Genomic DNA, 18,293 nt, shown 5'->3' with positions numbered 1-18,293 from the left:
AAAATGAAAAGAAAAGGAATAAAGGAAATTTTGCGCACTTTTACAAGGCGTCATGTTCAAAACACGATTGAAAATAAATGATACGTGCAGAAACTAATATTTTCTTTGCTTTGCAAAAACTTTTATCAACAATATTTTTTTAAGAAAATAATTTTAATTCGAATAACAAAAGGCTCAATTTGACTTATAAAGTATTGTAACGAATTTAGGGAAATTCCGCTTATCTGAAACCTTCTGCTAACGTTCGAATCGCTGAACTGTCGGAATAAATAACTGCAATATTCTGTTTGTAAAATGGTCTTTATTAGACTACTTTAGGAGTAGTGCAATTATACTGCATTTCGCAACTAATAGCGTGTTTAAATCAAACTGATTAGTTATTACTCAGCTTGCGCTGCTTTTATAATCTCGGTTTTCTCGTTCATCCATTTCTCCTAAGGCCTAGTGATTTCGCGAAAATCTGTTCCAGAAAAATTTTATCTCCTGCTTGGTTAACAGCTATATACATGTATATCTGTAGTCCATGCCTCGCATAGCCATATACGTGCGTATGTGTAACTACTTCGGCTGATGACCACATGTATGTGTGTGAAATATCTCTTCGTTGCCTTGTATGTATGTGTGTAAATGATGACTGATGTATTCGTGTACACAAATGCGTCTTGCTTCATGTTTTTGTTGTTGTGTGATTATTTACTAACAACCTAGTGATGTCAACATTCGCCACACTATTTTAATCTGAGTTTAAACCACACAACTTATTTGAAGGCACAAGCGATTTTTCATCACTGCTGTAATTCATATTTTTAGCAATTCACAATATAGCTGTCAAAACAGTTCTTTTGCTCTTGAAAAATTGTGTTTTTGCTGAGAGAGGGTTTGAATATAAGCCGAAGAAGTTCTTTAAGGCTCTTTTGCAGAACGGCAAGGTAAGTTTTTAACACAGACTTAACCTAACATGACGAGTTAAACTCATACATTTTTGAAAAATTTTGAAATTAAAAAGTTTTAAGACCGTGTTTAAATTTGATCATACTCGACTTTTTAGTAGTCAAATAATTGTTAATTTAGTTACAAAATTAAAATCCTCGCTTCCTTTTAATGTCAAAAAATAAACTTGTTATTTTTTGTTTTCCCAGATTACCTGTTTTTTTTTTTCAGATACAAAAACATACGGGACAAGAACGAACAATACCAATACCCGTGCGATATTTGTGGAAAACATTTTAAAACAATATCGGTTTTAAATAGACATAAACGAATTCATAGCGGTGAAAAGCCCTATAAATGTGATATTTGTGAAAAGCGGTAAGTTATTATAAAAATCCTCATCAAATTTTTTCAAACTTTTTTTTCTGCTGTATTAAATAGATTTGCAAGAGCTGTGCGCCTAAGGGAGCATATGCGTACTCATACCGGTGAAAAACCATATAAATGCAAATACTGCAAACGGTGCTTTGCTACAAAAGGTGCACTGAATGAGCATTTACGTGTACATCATCTGGGTGATAATATACACAGATGTAAGTTTTGTCCCTTAGCTTTTCGTTTGACTTCGGAGCTACGGTTACACTCAAGTACGCATAAAAACGAAGATCCAGAGACACGTGAGCGAAATATGGCAGCTTTAAGGGAAGAAGAGGCTAAATTAAAAGTTAACAGGTAAAATGGCATTCATAAACTCCGTAGACTGTGATCTTATATTAAGGTTAATTTCTCCGTAAAGCGCGGAGTCCAGGGCCGGTATCGTGTTATATGATCCGTGATCGAAAACAATTTTTTGCATCACAATATCTCCTAAATGGTAGTGGCTACGTGTACTAATTACAATTCATTCTAATTTTTACGAAAAGCTTGTTTGAGTGAAGGCGTTTCTCGATAAAGAAAAAAAACTTTTTTAAAAATAAGCTTTTATTATTGGTTAATAAAATTAACTAAAAAGTAAAAAATAAATTTACTGTAAAGAAATATAACACTTACAAAGTTCATGTAACCTTTAACGATAATTAGGCTTCTTCGTCTGCGACAAAAAAATTCCATATTGTACATAATTATATATTTTTAACATTAAAAATTTACACCTAAATTATTAAATCTTACAGTTTATATCACAGTCCTAATTGTTCTAATAAAAGCGTGTTACATTGTGATGGCAAGAAAGGAGGTCCTAAATGTTCTTAATTATACCATCAACATTTAACACGTTTTATTAGAACAATTAGGACTGTGATATAAACTGTAAGATTTAATAATTTAGGTGTAAAGTTTTAATGTTAAAAATATATAATTATGTACAATATGTAATTTTTTTGTCGCAGACGAAGAAGCCTAATTATCGTTAAAGGTTACAATGAACTTTTAAAGTGTTATATTTCTTTACAGTCAATTTATTTTTTACTTTTTATTTAATTTTATTAACCAATAATAAAAGCTTATTTTTAAGAAAGTTTTTTTTCTTTAATTTTATTTACCTTTTAGTTAATTTTATTAACCAATAATAAACGCTTATTTTTAAAAAAGTTTTTTTTTTTTTTAATTTTATTTTTTACTTTTTATTTCGTTTTATTAACAAGTAATAAAAGCTGGTTCTTAGAAAGGCCTTTTTCTTAAATTTAATTTAAATATTGTAACGAATTTACTGCAAATCCTCTTATTTGCAACCTTCTGCTAAGTTCGAATTACTAAACTGTTGAATAAATAACACCACGATTCAATAATGCAAAATGGCCATTATTAAAGTACAATAACACTACTATTGCCCGACAGTTCTGGAACAGATCGTACTTAATTCAAACTGATTATCGCGCCTATACTGTTGCTGCCTTTTATACTCTTTGATATCCTCGTAGCATCTTCTATGCGCTTCTGTTCTAGAATCTACTAGTTGGTTATCTGCTATAATTATAACTACAGATGTACGTGTATAGCTCTAATATGCGCGTGTGTTTGTGAGCGACACTTCCACAATTATAATTGCATATCTCAGATAAGATACCTGCATGTGTTTGTGCGTTGCTTCTCCGCTGCGTGTACGTACATATGTGTAGACATAATGATTGAATTATTGATGTGCATACAGTCACTGCTTAACATCGGCTTAGAGATGGCAATACCCCTTAGTGTTGCTAATATTCGTAACAATATCATTTTATTTTTTTTTTTTTTATTTTTAGTAGGGTAAAATATTGTTTAAATTAGTTATGTAATCTTTACTTAGTTATTTGTAACATTTCTCATCCTATCCATTTCTTTTAATGCATCAACATTACAAGGTTTCTTCGAAGTCAACTTTGAACAATCAAGTTCTTCGATTCGAAGACCTGCTAAAGACCTAACTCGGTTCAAAGACACATAAGCTTGACCAGCAGCAAATAATTTGCAGTCTAGATAAATAACAGCATGACATACAGTAGTTCCTTGCATTTTGTGCACAGTTGAAGCCCACGACAAGGCAATCGGGAGCATTCTCATTTCAGCTGTGCCGTGATTAAATTTAGAAGGAAATCTAGGGCGAAAACTAAGAACTAACACTAACTCAGAGGATCCGTTTAGGATCCACGGCGTATACAAGCTTACCTGCGAATGCCAACATAGTTACATAGGACAAACAGGACGGCAAATAAGAACGAGGTTCAGAGAACATATTAGAGATTACAACAGAAAATACGGAATCCAAACATTATACCCGAGTCTAACTTCGCGAATCACATGGTCGAGAATGAATGTTCCCCAGCAAACATCAATAAAACAGTTAGGGTTCTTCACATACAAGCAAAAGGCCGACGTCTCAACGTACTCGAAATCATGGAAATCCACAAACAAAACATTCGAAGGTAGAATAATAACTTACTTACTTACTTAATTGGCGCTTAACCGTCTAAACGGTTATGGCCGTCCAACAAGGCGCGCCAGTCGCTCCTTCGCTCCGCCAACCGGCGCCAATTGGTCACACCAAGGGAGTTTAAATCGTTTTCCACCTGGTCCTTCCAACGGAGTGGGGGCCGCCCTCTACCTCTGCTTTCATAGGCGGGTTCCGATAGAAACACTTTCTTGGCCGGAGCATCATCTTTCATTCGCATAACATGGCCTAGCCAGCGCAGCCGCTGCGTTTTAATTCGCTGGACTATGTTGATGTCTGCGTATAGCTCGTACAGCTCATCATTAAATCTTCTTCGGTACTCGCCATCGCCAACGCGTAGAGGTCCATAAATCTTTCGAAGAACTTTTCTCTCGAACACTCCCAAAGCCGCTTCATCTGCTGTTGTCATGGTCCATGCTTCTGCCCCATATAGCAGGACGGGTACGATAAGTGACTTGTAGAGTATGATTTTCGTTCGCCGAGAGAGGACTTTACTTTTCAATTGCCTACTTAGTCCAAAGTAGCATTTATTGGCAAGATTGATTCTTCGCTGGATTTCAGTGCTGATGTTGTTGCTAATGTTGATGCTGGTTCCCAAATAAACGAAGTCTTTTACTATTTCGAAATTATGGCTGCCAACAGTAGCGTGGTTGCCAAGGGGCATATGCGCTGACTCTTTGCTCGATGACAGCAGGTACTTCGTTTTGTCCTCATTCACCATCAAACCCATCTTTACCGCTTCTTTTTCCAGCTTGGAGTAAGCAGAACTAACAGCGCGGGTGTTTAGGCCGATGATATCAATGTCATCAGCATATGCCAGTAATTGCACGCTTTTATAGTATATTGTTCCAGTGCGGTTAAGTTCTGCAGCTAGTATAATTTTCTCCAGCATCAAATTAAAGAAATCGCACGATAGGGGGTCACCCTGTCTGAAACCTCGTTTAGTTTCGAACGGCTCGGAGAGGTCCTTCCCAATTCTGACTGAGCTGATGGTGTTGCTGAACGTCATTTTGCACAGCCGTATAAGTTTTGCGGGGAAACCAAATTCAGACATAGCGGCATATAGGCAGCTCCTTTTCGTGCTGTCGAAGGCGGCTTTAAAGTCGACGAAGAGGTGATGTGTGTCGATTCTCTTTTCACGGGTTTTTTCCAAGATTTGGCGCATTGTGAAAATCTGGTCGATGGTAGATTTACCAGGTCTGAAGCCGCACTGATAAGGTCCAATCAGCCGGTTCACGGTGGGCTTCAATCTTTCGCACAATACACTTGAAAGGACCTTATATGCGATATTAAGAAGGCTGATTCCACGATAGTTGGTGCATTTTGCAGTATCCCCCTTCTTGTGGACTGGGCAAAGAACACTTAGATTCCAACCGTCGGGCATGCTTTCGTCCGCCCATATTTTGCTAAGAAGCTGCTGCATGCGCCTTACCAACTCCTCGCCGCCGAACTTGAATAGCTCCGCAGGCAATCCATCAGCGCCCACGGCCTTGTTGTTTTTCAATCTGGTTATTGCTATTCTAACTTCGTCATAATCGGGCGGGGGACATATATTCCATCATCATCGATTGCGGGATCGGGTTCTTCATCTCTGCGCGGTGAATTGCTGCCTCCATTTAGGAGAGCAGAGAAGTGTTCCCTCCATAATCAAAGCGCTCTCTGGACATCAGTTACAAGGTCGCCGTTTTCATTCCTACAGGAGTTTGCCCCGGTCTTAAAACCTTCCGTCTGTCGCCGTATTTTTTGGTAGAATTTTCGGGCGTTATTCCTGGTGGCTAGCAGCTCAAGCTCCTCGCACTCACGCCTTTCTGCTTCTGCTTTTTTCTTCCTGAAAAGGCGTCTCGCTTCCCTTTTCCACTCACGATAGCGTTCACACACTCCTCTTGTCGCGCTCGCTTTTAACGTAGCCCTGTAGGCAGCGTCTTTTCTTTCGGTTGCAACGCGGCATTCTTCATCATACCAGTTGTTTTTTCGTGGCCGCCGGTAACCAATTTTTTCCTCGGCGGCAGTATGAAGTGCTTTGGAGATATGCTCCCACTGCTCCTGTATTTCTTCAGGATGAGTTGTGCCCTCAGAGAGCAGGTGTGAGAGTCGAGTTGCGAAATCATTGGCAGTCTGTTGTGATTGAAGCTTTTCGACGTCTAGCTTTCCTTGTGTTTTTTGTTCCTTGTTTTTAGCCGCGTTGAGGCGGTAGAATAATAAACGAACAGATAAACACAATTTCTGACACAATATTCGAGCCTTTAAAACTTGTTTACAAGAAACAAAGTAATCAACAGGTACAACAGACAAACACACAACAACAAATAAATACAAAACAATTAACGCAGCAAAACAACAAACCCACAAAGAAGGTCAATCGACTAAAATTACGGATTTTTACCTACCCCAGTGAGCCACACAAATCGATCAGTGAAAACCACCCTCGGTTCTGAATGAACACACAGCATATACACATAACTAAATATACACAATCATCAATTTTGACAACACGTGCTCACGTACCTACGAACTATAAATACAGGACAAACGACAACAACAGATCTCTTCCCAATGCAGTCGGTTCTATATACCGGAGCGACTCGGGATTTTTCCCGACCAAGGACTGTCACTTCAGTGTAACCCCATTTAATTTTTTGCGTCCCTCCCACAAATTGTCATCCTCCCAGCAGTTTCTTGGAGCGGGACTGCTCCATATTCTCTTGCTCCGGGAAGGTATCGAACCCAATCCGGGACCGTCTCGTGACCCCGGTCCTGAGAAATGGTTTTGCTGCATATGCCGGAAAAGAATCTTTTTAGGACGGTCATACTCTTGTCAGTGTTTCTCGTGTACGGGATGGTTGTATCGGACAGGTTGTTGTGGGCTCACTCATACGGCTGCTCCCACTCATACCTACAATCTCCATAGTAGAGACGGGAGCAATGCCGAGCATCAGCCCCTGCCCTGCCTATACTTATTTCGCTCGAGCGTACCGCCGACTTCATCGTCACAGAAAAACGCACTTTCATAAACTTTAAAAAAGGAAAGTTGGATGAATACAAATCCTTTACAGACAACCGCTTTGCTGTCCTCCCTATCACGACTGATGCCCGCCAAGCTGAGTGTACTTTCTGCAAGGTCATTGAATCCACCTCGGCTCGTTTCATTCCCGCCGGTAGAATTCCCGAAATTCGGCCCCACTTCCCGGCGGAGGCCGCAAGATTAGCGAGAGACCGTGACCCTATAAGACAGCTCGATCCCGGCGACCCCCAAATAAGGGATATAAACCAACGCATCAGATTGCTAGTGGATGAACACAAGCGGGCTAAATGGGAGGAGCACCTAAGCGGTTGTAACCTCTCTGCCGGTGTGGGTAAACTTTGGTACACCGTAAATTCCCTATCGAATCCGTCTAGGCACAATGATAAAGTTTCTGCTGTCGGATGCGAAAAAATGCGCGGGCGATTTCAGCCGGCAATATATAATGCATTCTACGGTCGACAAAGATAGACGGAGGGCCAACAGACACGCACATAAACATAAATTCAGTGCGTCACCAATTACCATCACTGCCAAACAGGTTGAGGATGCCATCGGTCATGCTAAATCATCCAAAGCAGTGGGCCCAGACGGCATAGCCATGCCGATGCTTTCCCTTGCAAGAGGGTTTCAAATATTTAGCACATGTCTTCAACCTGTCTCTTTCCACCTTTGTCATACCCGAAAAATGGAAAATGGCCAAGGTGGTCCCGCTATTAAAGCCTGGGAATCCAGCTAACATAGGAGAGCCATATCGCCCGATAGCTCTCCTATCGCCAGTTGCCAAGACGCTTGAAGCCATTTTGCTCCCCTACTTCAAAGCAAATTTGCAGCTAGCCTGTCATCAGCATGGCTTTAGCATAGCACCACCACCGCGATAAATGCCATTAGCACCCAGAAAAATTGCGGTTTGAATCAAAACCCCCACCATACAACAGTACTCGTTGCGCTAGACCTATCAAAAGCTTTTGATACGGTCAACCATGGCACGTTACTGCAAGACCTGGAAGGGTCTACTCTTCCCCCATGTCTTAAAAGGTCGACCGAAAATTATCTGGGGGTCGGCAGGCATCGCTGGAATTTAGTAATGAAACATCAAAACCAAGAAGAATTAAACAAGGGGTGCCACAGGGTGGTGTCCTATCCCCACTTTTGTTTAATTTCTACATATCTAAACTACCTTCACCACCAGAAGGAGTTATTATCGTTTCCTACGCCGATGACTGCACAATAATGGCAACAGGCCCAGGCCCACAGATCGATGAGCTTTGCAATAGAATAAACGGCAACCTCCCTGATCTCTCCAGTTTTTTCGCCTCACGAAACCTGGCATTATCACCGACTAAATCCTCCGCGACCTTATTTACAACATGGACGTCCCAAATGTCAACCATTTTGAACATCCACGTCGATGGCACCACGCTACCGACTGCCCTACACCCCAAAATCTTGGGTGGGACGTTTGATCAGGATCTACATTTTGGTGGACTGTCTTCTTATGTCCACAGAACACCATCTACATAATGAGGCGAGAATACTCCCCATCAGGGAGAGAAATGAGGTGCTAAGCAAACAGTTCCTGTTGAATACCCAGAAACCTGGGCATCCCAACAGACATCTGATTGATGAGCCAGCACCGCCTAGGGGCTTAAGGAGTCATCTACGAAAGCATTTTGAGGAAATACGGCACCTGAGAACTCAGCCGTATGAAAAAAAAGACAAGCAGGTCCTTGGTGAATTCCACAAACAGGCGTCGGACCTTTATGCCAGGAATTACCCGGTGAATCCAGTACTCGAAGAGCAGTACCCAAAAATTGCGGAAGAGAAACGCATACTCCGCAGGGAAACGCGAGTCACTCTAGCTCAACTTCGTTCTGGATACTGTAACAGGTTAAACTATTACCTATCCAGAATCAACCCCGACATACAAAATGTATGCTCCGCTTGCAATGTGTCCACACATGACACCAACCATCTCTTTAATTGTAATGTGGAACCAACGCCTCTAACACCCCTTTCATTATGGTCCACCCCTGTTGAAACAGCAAGTTTCCTTGGACTTCCGTTAGAGGATATTGATGACAATTTGTGATCGTTCGCAGCTATTAGGTGGGGCGAAGCACTGCTACAACAACAACAGATCAGTCGAAAATCGACACTGATGATGGCACAACGCCGAAACCGGTTTGTCTCAAAACCAAATTTGACAAGGGATGACGGAAAATCGTTCCAATATTCATCAATATATAATATGTATTAAAATGTTATAGAGCTTTAATTCGGGCACAATCATTATACCATAGCAATGTGTTCATGAATGTATACTTAGTACACTTCATACATTCATATATCTACATATTGGCATACAAATTCAATCAATTTAAGTTCTTACAAAATACGTACGAAGAATTTTACCCCATTTACCTTTATTCGTAAAGCTGCCGGGCGACGCACAAATTTGCTTGATGGTTACCATAGCAACGGGTAGTTGTGTGCGCATCGGGTGATTGTCGCTTGCCCGGCCACCACACAAGCAGAAAGCATCAAGCGCCATTTGTATTGAAAATTCGTAGCGTGCAGACGTGAAAATGTAATCGGATGACAATTTTTTATTTCTTGTGAATTTTGCGAATTTTCATAAAAATTGTTCAACTTTCTTCTAAGAATTTTTTCGAGTATGCAGTTTTGTAGCTTATTCAATTTTAATATAATATAAGATGCTAATCTTAAGCCACTAAGCAAATTATCTGATTTTTGGCAATTTTTTTTCCATCCGACCTTTGCATTCGTAGGTTTCAATAAACCGCAACGTAAAATCTTTTTCTTCCGCGAAGTTGCTCATTGCACGTTCTCACAAAACTAACACATTAATGCTTGTCAACCACGTCGGCCCGATCAAATAGACCAGCTGTCAAGCGAAAAAATCTAAAAATTTAGATTTTCATCAACGCGAAGCCGACAACAAATACGTGTGAGCACGACATCGCCCGGTACGCACACAACTACCCGTTGTTATGGTAACCATCAAGCAAATTTGTGCGTTGCCCGGCAGCTTAAGCATCATCAACAACACTGCTCATCTTGCTTAATACATATTTAACAGTTACCAAGCTATGTGGAAAATGGAGCTGCCACCGCTCTTATTATGTTCAAATTATTAAGCGTTTTAGGATAAACTAGCCTTTACTGGCGGCTTCGCTCGCACTAAAGGCCACAAATATGTAATGTCGCTTTTGTGATTCACAACTCGAACTGAATTTTCAGTTGTAAATTTAAAAGTTCGTTTATGATTCAAATCATAAACAAAGCAAGTTTTAAAATTAGAAAAATGGTCGCCGTAAATTAAACACACATGCTGCAACATTGCAGTTTATGTGAGCTGAAGAAATTTGAAAATTCCTCCATAATTTGAAATTTATAAATGAAAGCAGTTATGTTTATAATAAAACTGGTAAAATTAGTCGTTGTTTATGCGATTGGTACCTTTTTTTATTTGTAAACTGATACATTTCTTGCTAGGCTCATGGCAACACTGCCTACAAGTCTGAAAAGCATTTCGTTTTCCCACCATTGTATACGAAACGTGCATTAGTTCGTTTTTCTGCTACTACTTCCTCTAATGCTACTACTTTAAAAATACTTTTTTAAATACTTTTATGTATATATTGCAAAATGAATCGGCTTGCATATAATTAAATGTATGTGAAGGCGAAATGAATGTCAATAATGCGCTGCTTAACATAAAGTCGACTTCAGTCTATGGTTAACCCGTTTTTCGTATTTCTTGCCAAAAAATGTATGTTTTTGTATGCGTAATATTGCAACACAGTTTGGGAATTGGTTTTCGAGGTTGAGAGAGAATATTTTCATTTCAGTTCTTTAGTGTTTCCGCAACCTTCTTGCGATGAATATCGTTTGAGACGAAGCGCACAATATTTCCAATGTATTTTTTACTCTCCTAACACCCCAAAACACACAAACGTCTCTCCTAGCACTCGCTGGCACTGAAACTGATTTAGGAGGCGAAAATAGGCCCTGCGCTGCAACAACAACATATTAACAAAGTAGGTTAAATCTATCCGATACTCAAATTTGATGTTTCTGTGAGCTGGAAGATGAAACGCCGGTTCACATTCTCTGCGAATGCGTCGCTCTGGCAAGGCAGAGACTCTCCCATCTAGGTGGTTTCACTCTTAATCCCTTATGTGATATGGAGTAAAAATCCTGAAGAGGTACTTAGATACATCAAAAGCCTCCAAATATAAAATTTGACTGAAAGGTCATGTACAATAGATCTGCACAAAGGTCGCAGTGATTTCAGGCCTAATAATAATAATCTCTTTATACATATATCAACATTTGAAAAAATTTTTAAATTTTTTTCCAATTTTGTTTTCTGTTTTTAGATTTACTCAAATTATAGCAGAGCTATAAATCTGTGCAATCATCTGAAATTTTAAATCATTGATTTAAGAATGCTGTTTCTTCATTCATTCATCCCTTGTTAAGGAATTAGGCTTAAAAGTTAACCAAGTCTTCATTCAGTAGTGAAAGAAAAAACTGCACTCCTGAAATCATTCGAAGAAAGAATGAAGTAATTGAATGAAACACAAAAATGTTTGCAGCCGTTGCTCATGGTGGAATCACCAGATGAAGTAAATAAAAAAAGACAGAAAATGTACGCTATCTGAAACGGTAGGGATGTATTTTCGACGGTCAGAAGAGGATAAAGTTTTTACCCGCTTTGAAAAAATAGGAGTACAAAAATAAATACCTTTCTACGAAAGCCATTATCGAAATTTGCTTGTTCAACATATCAGTGCCACCTAACGCATATTGAAAATAAACAAAGGACCAGTGCGAGTTTACATTACATTTAGGATCGAATAAAAAAAATTCAATTTGGCCACTTAAACTGTGATGAGCAGTAAAATTCAATGGATGCGGTCAAAGTAAAGTGACCTCAATTTCAACTGCAGTTGAAACTTTCATTGAAGAACCGGACATAAAAGAAAGATGTGCTATGTTCATCTAATGTTCAAAATATGGACGTATTAGATTAACACAGCCTTACTTATGGAAGCCAACACCAAAGATACCCAAGTGAACAATCTTCAAATTGACGAATGACCAACGAAGAATTTACAGCGAAACAATTGACTGCTTACTTCACCTGGATATTCCACCATGGGCGTAATGTTCAAAACACGATTGAAAATAAACGATACGTCTAAAAAACTAATATTTTCTTTGCTCTGCAAAAATTTTTATCACCAATATTTTTTTAAAGAAAATAATTACAATTCGAATAACAAAAAGCTCAGTCTGACTTATTAACTATATTAAACTGAGATTAAACCACACAACCTATTTGAATACACCAAGCGATTTTTCATCACTCACTGCTGTGCTTCATATTTTTAGCAATTCACAATATAGCTGTCAAAACGGTTTTTTTGCTCTTGAAAAACTGTTTTTTGCTGAGAGAGGGTTTGGATATAAGCTGAAGATGTTCTTTAAGGTTTGCAGAACGGCAAGTTAAGTTTTTAACTCAGACTTAACCTAACACATGATGGAATGATAGAAGGTGGAGGATGTTTTGACATCTGTCAAATCGACCGCCCTTAGATCCAGGTTATATTTTGGAAGTACATGAGAATGGGGAAGGTACTTAGGTTAGGTTAGGTTAAGAGGGCGTGCGTGGGTGATACCCACACTTCCACTCGGAGAAATTTTTGTCCATTGTGAGTGCCCTCAGTAAGTACAGGGCGGCGGCAAATTCGTTTAGCACCATTACCTCCTAGCGGTCCTCAACGAACCACTTGCTTTCCCTGATGAACCCAAGAAGAAGCGAGGCGTCCACCTTCCCAACCTCTGCCAGGCTGTCGAAGAAGCGTGAGCTCAGAAATCTAAGCCTTCTTCTTTGAAGGGCCGGTCATTGGCAGAGAAAGTGGTAGATCAACTACTCTTCCTCCTCATCCTGACAGCTTCTGCAGAGGGAGCTTGTTGGTATTCGCCACCGTCGGAGCATTGGTGCGATAGCACAATGACCTGTGATGACACCCGTAAGTACACTCACCGCAGAGTTGTTCAGTTTGAGAAGGAAGCTGGTGCCTTTCCTATCCAAGCATGGCCATAAGGATCTTGAGACTTCGCAGTCATCCCTATTGGTCCACAGCAAGTCCGCTGCCCTCTTCTCATATTCGTCGATCCTCCCTAGGAGATAACTCAGCGGCGGTCAGACGGAGCTCTCCACCTCACTTATGTCTTAGTCGGAACCTTTTCTAGCCATCTCATCCGCGAGTTCATTCCCTTCAATGCCGCTGTGCCCAGGGACCCAGCAAAGGGAGACATTGAGATGACTTATAGAAGCCAGAGAGGATCTACACCTCCGCACGATATCCGATTTTATCATGTTGGACTCTAATGCCCTTAAGGCGGCTTGACTGTCAACAAAGATTGTTCGTCGGTGTTGGAGACCGCGCTATCTTGGAGCAGCTTTGCCGCTCTGTCTATGGTATAGACCTCGGCTTGGAATACACTGTATGCGTCAGGAAGTCGGAATGATTGGCTTAGTTGTAGATGTGTCGAGTACATCCCAGCTCCAGTTCCCTTTTCCATTTTCGAGCCGTCGGTGTATATTGTGATGCCCCTGCCGGCCTACTTCCCATTCCTCCCTTGCAGGATATCGTATGTTCTGAACCTGGAAGTCCAAAACCCCTGTGATGTGGTCGGTTTTGGATGTTAGGTCGGTTATTATTCCGTTTAATTGCCCCTTCGTCATATCGTCCACAATCGTCGCGTGTCCGTCCTAAGCTGTTTTCCACATGTTGGATTCTCTTAGTCGTAGAGCTCCTCTAGCGGCTAATCCCTGCACAAAGACTTGTAGAGGCGTGAAGTGAAATATTACATTTAGCGTTTCCTGAGGCATGCGAGCCTTTGTACATTCCCGATCCTCTGTTGATCACTCTTTTTTTCTAGCGCCTTCCACCAGACTAGAGCTCCATATGTTAGTATCGGTCGAATGACTGTGCTGTACATGCCATGAATGACATGTGGTGCCAGTCCCCAGTTCCTCCCTAAAGCCCTTTTGCAGGTGTAGTATGCTGCTAGAGCTTTCTTTGATCTCATCTCAACATTCCTTCTCCAGCTTAACTTGGAAACGAGTATAATTCCAAGATAGTTCGCTTCCGAAGATAGGTTTAACGCTGTGCCGTTTAGCCTCGGTAAGTTAAAAAAGGGTATGTATTCTTTTTCGTGAACAGGACAAGTTCGGTTTTTGTTTTTTTCGCGAAATGTCGCAAAGTGCCGATTCCATGAGTTCGCTGATAGTTAGCAAGCCTGTGATCAGAATCACTAAGCCGTCGGCGTATGCAACTACCTTTCTTCCTTTTCTCCTACACATTTCAAGTATTTCGTTGACCACCAGTATCCAGAGAAGGGGCGATAGCACCCCGCCTTGGGGGGTGCCTCTGGTGGTCATTTGGCCAATATAACCAGTCCCTAAAGTCGCGTTGACAACTCTCTTGCTTTATTGATGCAGCTTTTGTATTTGTTAAAGCTACATCTGTAGGCATGCCAGTCCTCTTCCAGCCGGCTATGTTTGGCTTTGTTGAAGAGTTTTTGTTGACCTGAGTTGGCTTAGCTCTGTGTTCCACCACGTAGTCTAGTAAGGGGACAACAGAGTTCAAAAGTGTTTGTCAATATCGTTGTCAGTCGGTTTACCGCTCTGTCTATATATTAGCTCCCCGTCTGACTTCCATTTCCGTGGATGCCGGCTTGTCAGATACTACTTCAGAATATTTGTTGCAGTATATTTTTCTTGGAATCCTATATGGCCGAGGAACTTCCACTTCAAGATCGATGTTGAAGAGTATTCTACTGTGATCCGAGAAGAAGCAAGTGTCTGACCCTCTCCAGTCATCGATTCTTACAGTGTGAGAGTCTGTGGCCAGGGTGATATCTATGACTTCCTCTCTAATTCTATTCCTAAACGTTGGCTGGTTGCCTTTGTTGCATACAATTAGGTTAGGAAACATACCCAAACTACGTGACCAATTTTCTACAATTTGTATCCCCCTCCCCCTCTCGGTGACCATCGGTAGTATATTTTAAGACCCCCTCCCCCTTTAGTTTTCACGTAGTAGTTCAAAAGTATGATTTTAAATTATTTCTTGCTAACTTAAAAAAAATTGTATATGATTTAAAAGAAAAAATGTATTTAAAAACATATCCGAACAACAACTTGGTTTATAAAGTCTTTTTCTTTTTTATTTCTTTTCATCTTATTCAACTTTATAAAGAATAAGCTTCCAGCATCAAGCCACTGGGATACATCGTAGATTATGGGAGCAGTAGCATCAGGAGTTTCCTCACACGTGATTATTTTTTCCTCGTCGATGTCTATCCAATCCGCGCTTTGCTCCACGATACATAAGATCTCTTTTGGTCTCCTGGAGAGGACATGCAAAGGTCGCACGCGAGACACGTCGTCCACTGCATTTTCGTGCACGTTTTTCCGATGATTCTTCTTGGAAATTTTTGAAGCGAAATAAATTCCACAAAAAAATTGCAAGATTTTTTAGAGATTATTGACTACGTGACAAAGCCCCAATCCCTCCCCTCCCACCTGTGACCAGGGTTAATACCTAAAGAAACCCCCCTCCCCTCCTAAAGGGGTCACGCAATTTGGGTACGTTCCCTTAGTAGTAAGTAAGTAGTCAAAAATGGACTCACCTCTTGCGTTTGTGTCGCTGCTCCTCCATAGCTCATGATGTCCGTTGGCGTCGCAGCCGATGACAAGGCCGGTTCTATGCGGTGTCGGTGGTGGCGTGTCCCCCTCATACGGGAAGTATGTGGACGATAGCAGCAGCTTGCGCCCCCGCGCCGTTGTTCGCATATTATAGTGACGAGGTCTCCGTTGCTACAGTGCATGCTCTAATTCTACCCTCTTGTGGTGCAAGTAGACGGTAGCCGTCTAGCCCTAATCCGCAAACCCAGCCCCTAACCAGCCATGGTTCTTGGATTAGAGCTATGTCCACTATATATCGTTAGGTCGAGCGAGGCGGATGCAGATTCTTCACCACCGCGAGCTTCTCCCTTTGTGGCAGCTGGCCTGTCAACAGGCACAAAGACCTTAAGGTAGCCCAGCCCACACCTAACAACCCCGTTGAGCCTTTATTATGACTTGCAGCGATGTTTGATCGATTGCGATCTGTAGGTCGCTAAATTCCTACTTTTTCAAAAATGCTAAAATACAGAAAGGAGTGTATTTAGCTTGATTTCATCTCAAAAATTATGAAATGAAGATTGCTTTTTTAAATTTTGAAACGTTTGCAGGTTATACATTTCTTTTGAACGCATCAATTTTGCTGCTAATATTCTAGTACAGGGGTCGAATGCTAATAAACGGCCAAAAATGTCGGCAGAGTTGTCAAAAGACATGTTTTTACTTCGGTATCAATAACGTGAAAGATTTCACTGATGCCGAAAGATATTTGCAAGAAAAAATCGTTAAAAATTTTATGCACAAAAGTGTTCTTCGAAAAATAGACTTGGATCCTACCCCGGGTTTTGGAGCGGCCTGGGGTTATTGTTCAGATTATTGGTACCGAGGTCAAAACGTGCCTTTTGAACACTCTCTTGACATTTTTTGACGTGTATTAACAGTCTACTCCTCTTCTGGAGTGTTAAAGTAGTTTTTAATATATTACATGATGGGAAAAGTTATTCAACACACAACAGGAGGACGGACAAGGCAGGAGGTATACTAATTTGGTAAAATATTAATTGAGGTTCTGGCTTTAGTCTTGATCCCTTAAAACTGAATTGTTTGAGCTTAGAGAAGATCCGTTTTGGCAACCTATCATTGAATACGACGCTGCGGCGAACTTTAGGCAGGGGCTCCGAAGCCGACTAGATCGTGTAAACATCTGGCCAAGCCTTTGTTGACAGTAAAGATATCAAACGAGCAGCATGTGCATGTTCTAACGAGCATAACGTCTTCTTTATATGGGGTACGTTGTTGCTTTAACGACAAAGGCAATCCCCAAATGCTTTGGGGGAATGTTGGGTTTTGATAGTCCATTGCCGGGTATAGATTCGGTTCGTTCCATTAAGATTCTAGCACGACCATCTCACACGGTAGAAAATATTCTAATAGCCATGTACCTGGAAATTATCATCGTGGGCGGCTCACTTATAGATCAATGGGGTCATTGTACAAAGGTGTAATGTAACCATAATCCCCGTGCTGGGCTTTATTTATTTGCATATTTATTCAGAAAAAAACGTAGTTTTGTAAAGCGACCACATTCTTATTTGTAAGGACGTTCAAGATGGCGACGTTAGAGCGAGAAACTGCTTACATCCGTCACCTTCTATCATTTTATTTCGATATCGAAAATTACCAAAAACGAAAAAAATTCCATAATTCTATACCAAATGCAAAAAAAGGGATGAAACATGGTATTTGGATTGGTTTATTGACGCAAAATATAACTTTAGAAAAAAACTTTGTAAAATGGGTGTGACACCTACCATATTAAGTAGAATGAAACGAAAAAGTTCTGCAAAACCCTTGAAATCTTGGCAGGAATACTGTTCGTCGTATTATATATATAAATAAATTAGCGGTATCCAACAGATGATGTTCTGGGTCACCCTGGTCCACATTTTGGTCGATATCTGGATAACGCCTTCACATATACAACTACCACCACTCCCTTTTCAAAGTCTCATTAATACCTTTAATTTGATACCCATATCGTACAAACACATTCTAGAGTCACCCCTGGTCCACTTTTATGGCGATATATCGAAAAGCGTCCACCTATAGAACTAAGCCCCACGCCCTTTTAAAATACTCATTAACACCTTTCGTTTGATACCTATATTGTACAAACGCATTCTAGAGTCACCCCTGGTCCACCTTTATGCCGGTATCCCGAACAGGCGACCACCTATACAACTACCACCACTCCCTTTTAAAACCCTCATTAATACCTTTAATTTGATACCCATATCGTACAAACACATTCTAGAGTCACCCCTGGTCCACCTTAATGGCGATGTCTCAAAAAGGCGCCCACCTATAGATCTAAACCCCACGCCCTTTTGAAATACTCATTAACACCTTTCGTTTGATACCCATATTGTACAAACGCATTTTAGAGTCACCCCTGGTCCACCTTTATGGCGATATCTCGAAAAGGCGTCCACGTATAGAACTAAGTCCCACGCCCTTTTAAAATACTCATTAACACCTTTCGTTTGATACTCATATTGTACAAACGCATTCTAGAGTCACCCCTGGTCCACCTTTATGGCGATATCTCGAAAAGGCGTCCCCTATAGAATTAAGGCCCACTCCCTTTTAAAATACTCATTAACACCTTTCATTTGATACCTATATCG

At 40.7% G+C, this 18,293-nt stretch overlaps 1 protein-coding gene across 1 annotated transcript in view; it reads left to right on the top strand.

Moving 5' to 3' along the window:
* The window catches only part of LOC137248419 (zinc finger protein 721-like), a 169,070-nt gene that overhangs the window by 15,950 nt on the left and 134,827 nt on the right, over window positions 1–18,293 (top strand). The window contains exons 2-3 of the mRNA XM_067779357.1: window positions 1,162–1,308; window positions 1,372–1,662. Coding sequence (XP_067635458.1) covers window positions 1,162–1,308; window positions 1,372–1,662 — 438 coding nt within the window. The remainder of the gene's footprint in view (window positions 1–1,161; window positions 1,309–1,371; window positions 1,663–18,293) is intronic.

This window comes from Eurosta solidaginis, chromosome 4, assembly GCF_040869045.1.
Source record: "Eurosta solidaginis isolate ZX-2024a chromosome 4, ASM4086904v1, whole genome shotgun sequence".
In the NCBI taxonomy this organism is placed as follows: Eukaryota; Metazoa; Arthropoda; class Insecta; order Diptera; family Tephritidae; genus Eurosta; species Eurosta solidaginis.
The sequence above is the reverse complement of the archived record's forward strand: the minus strand, read 5'-3'. Positions and strand labels throughout refer to the sequence as shown.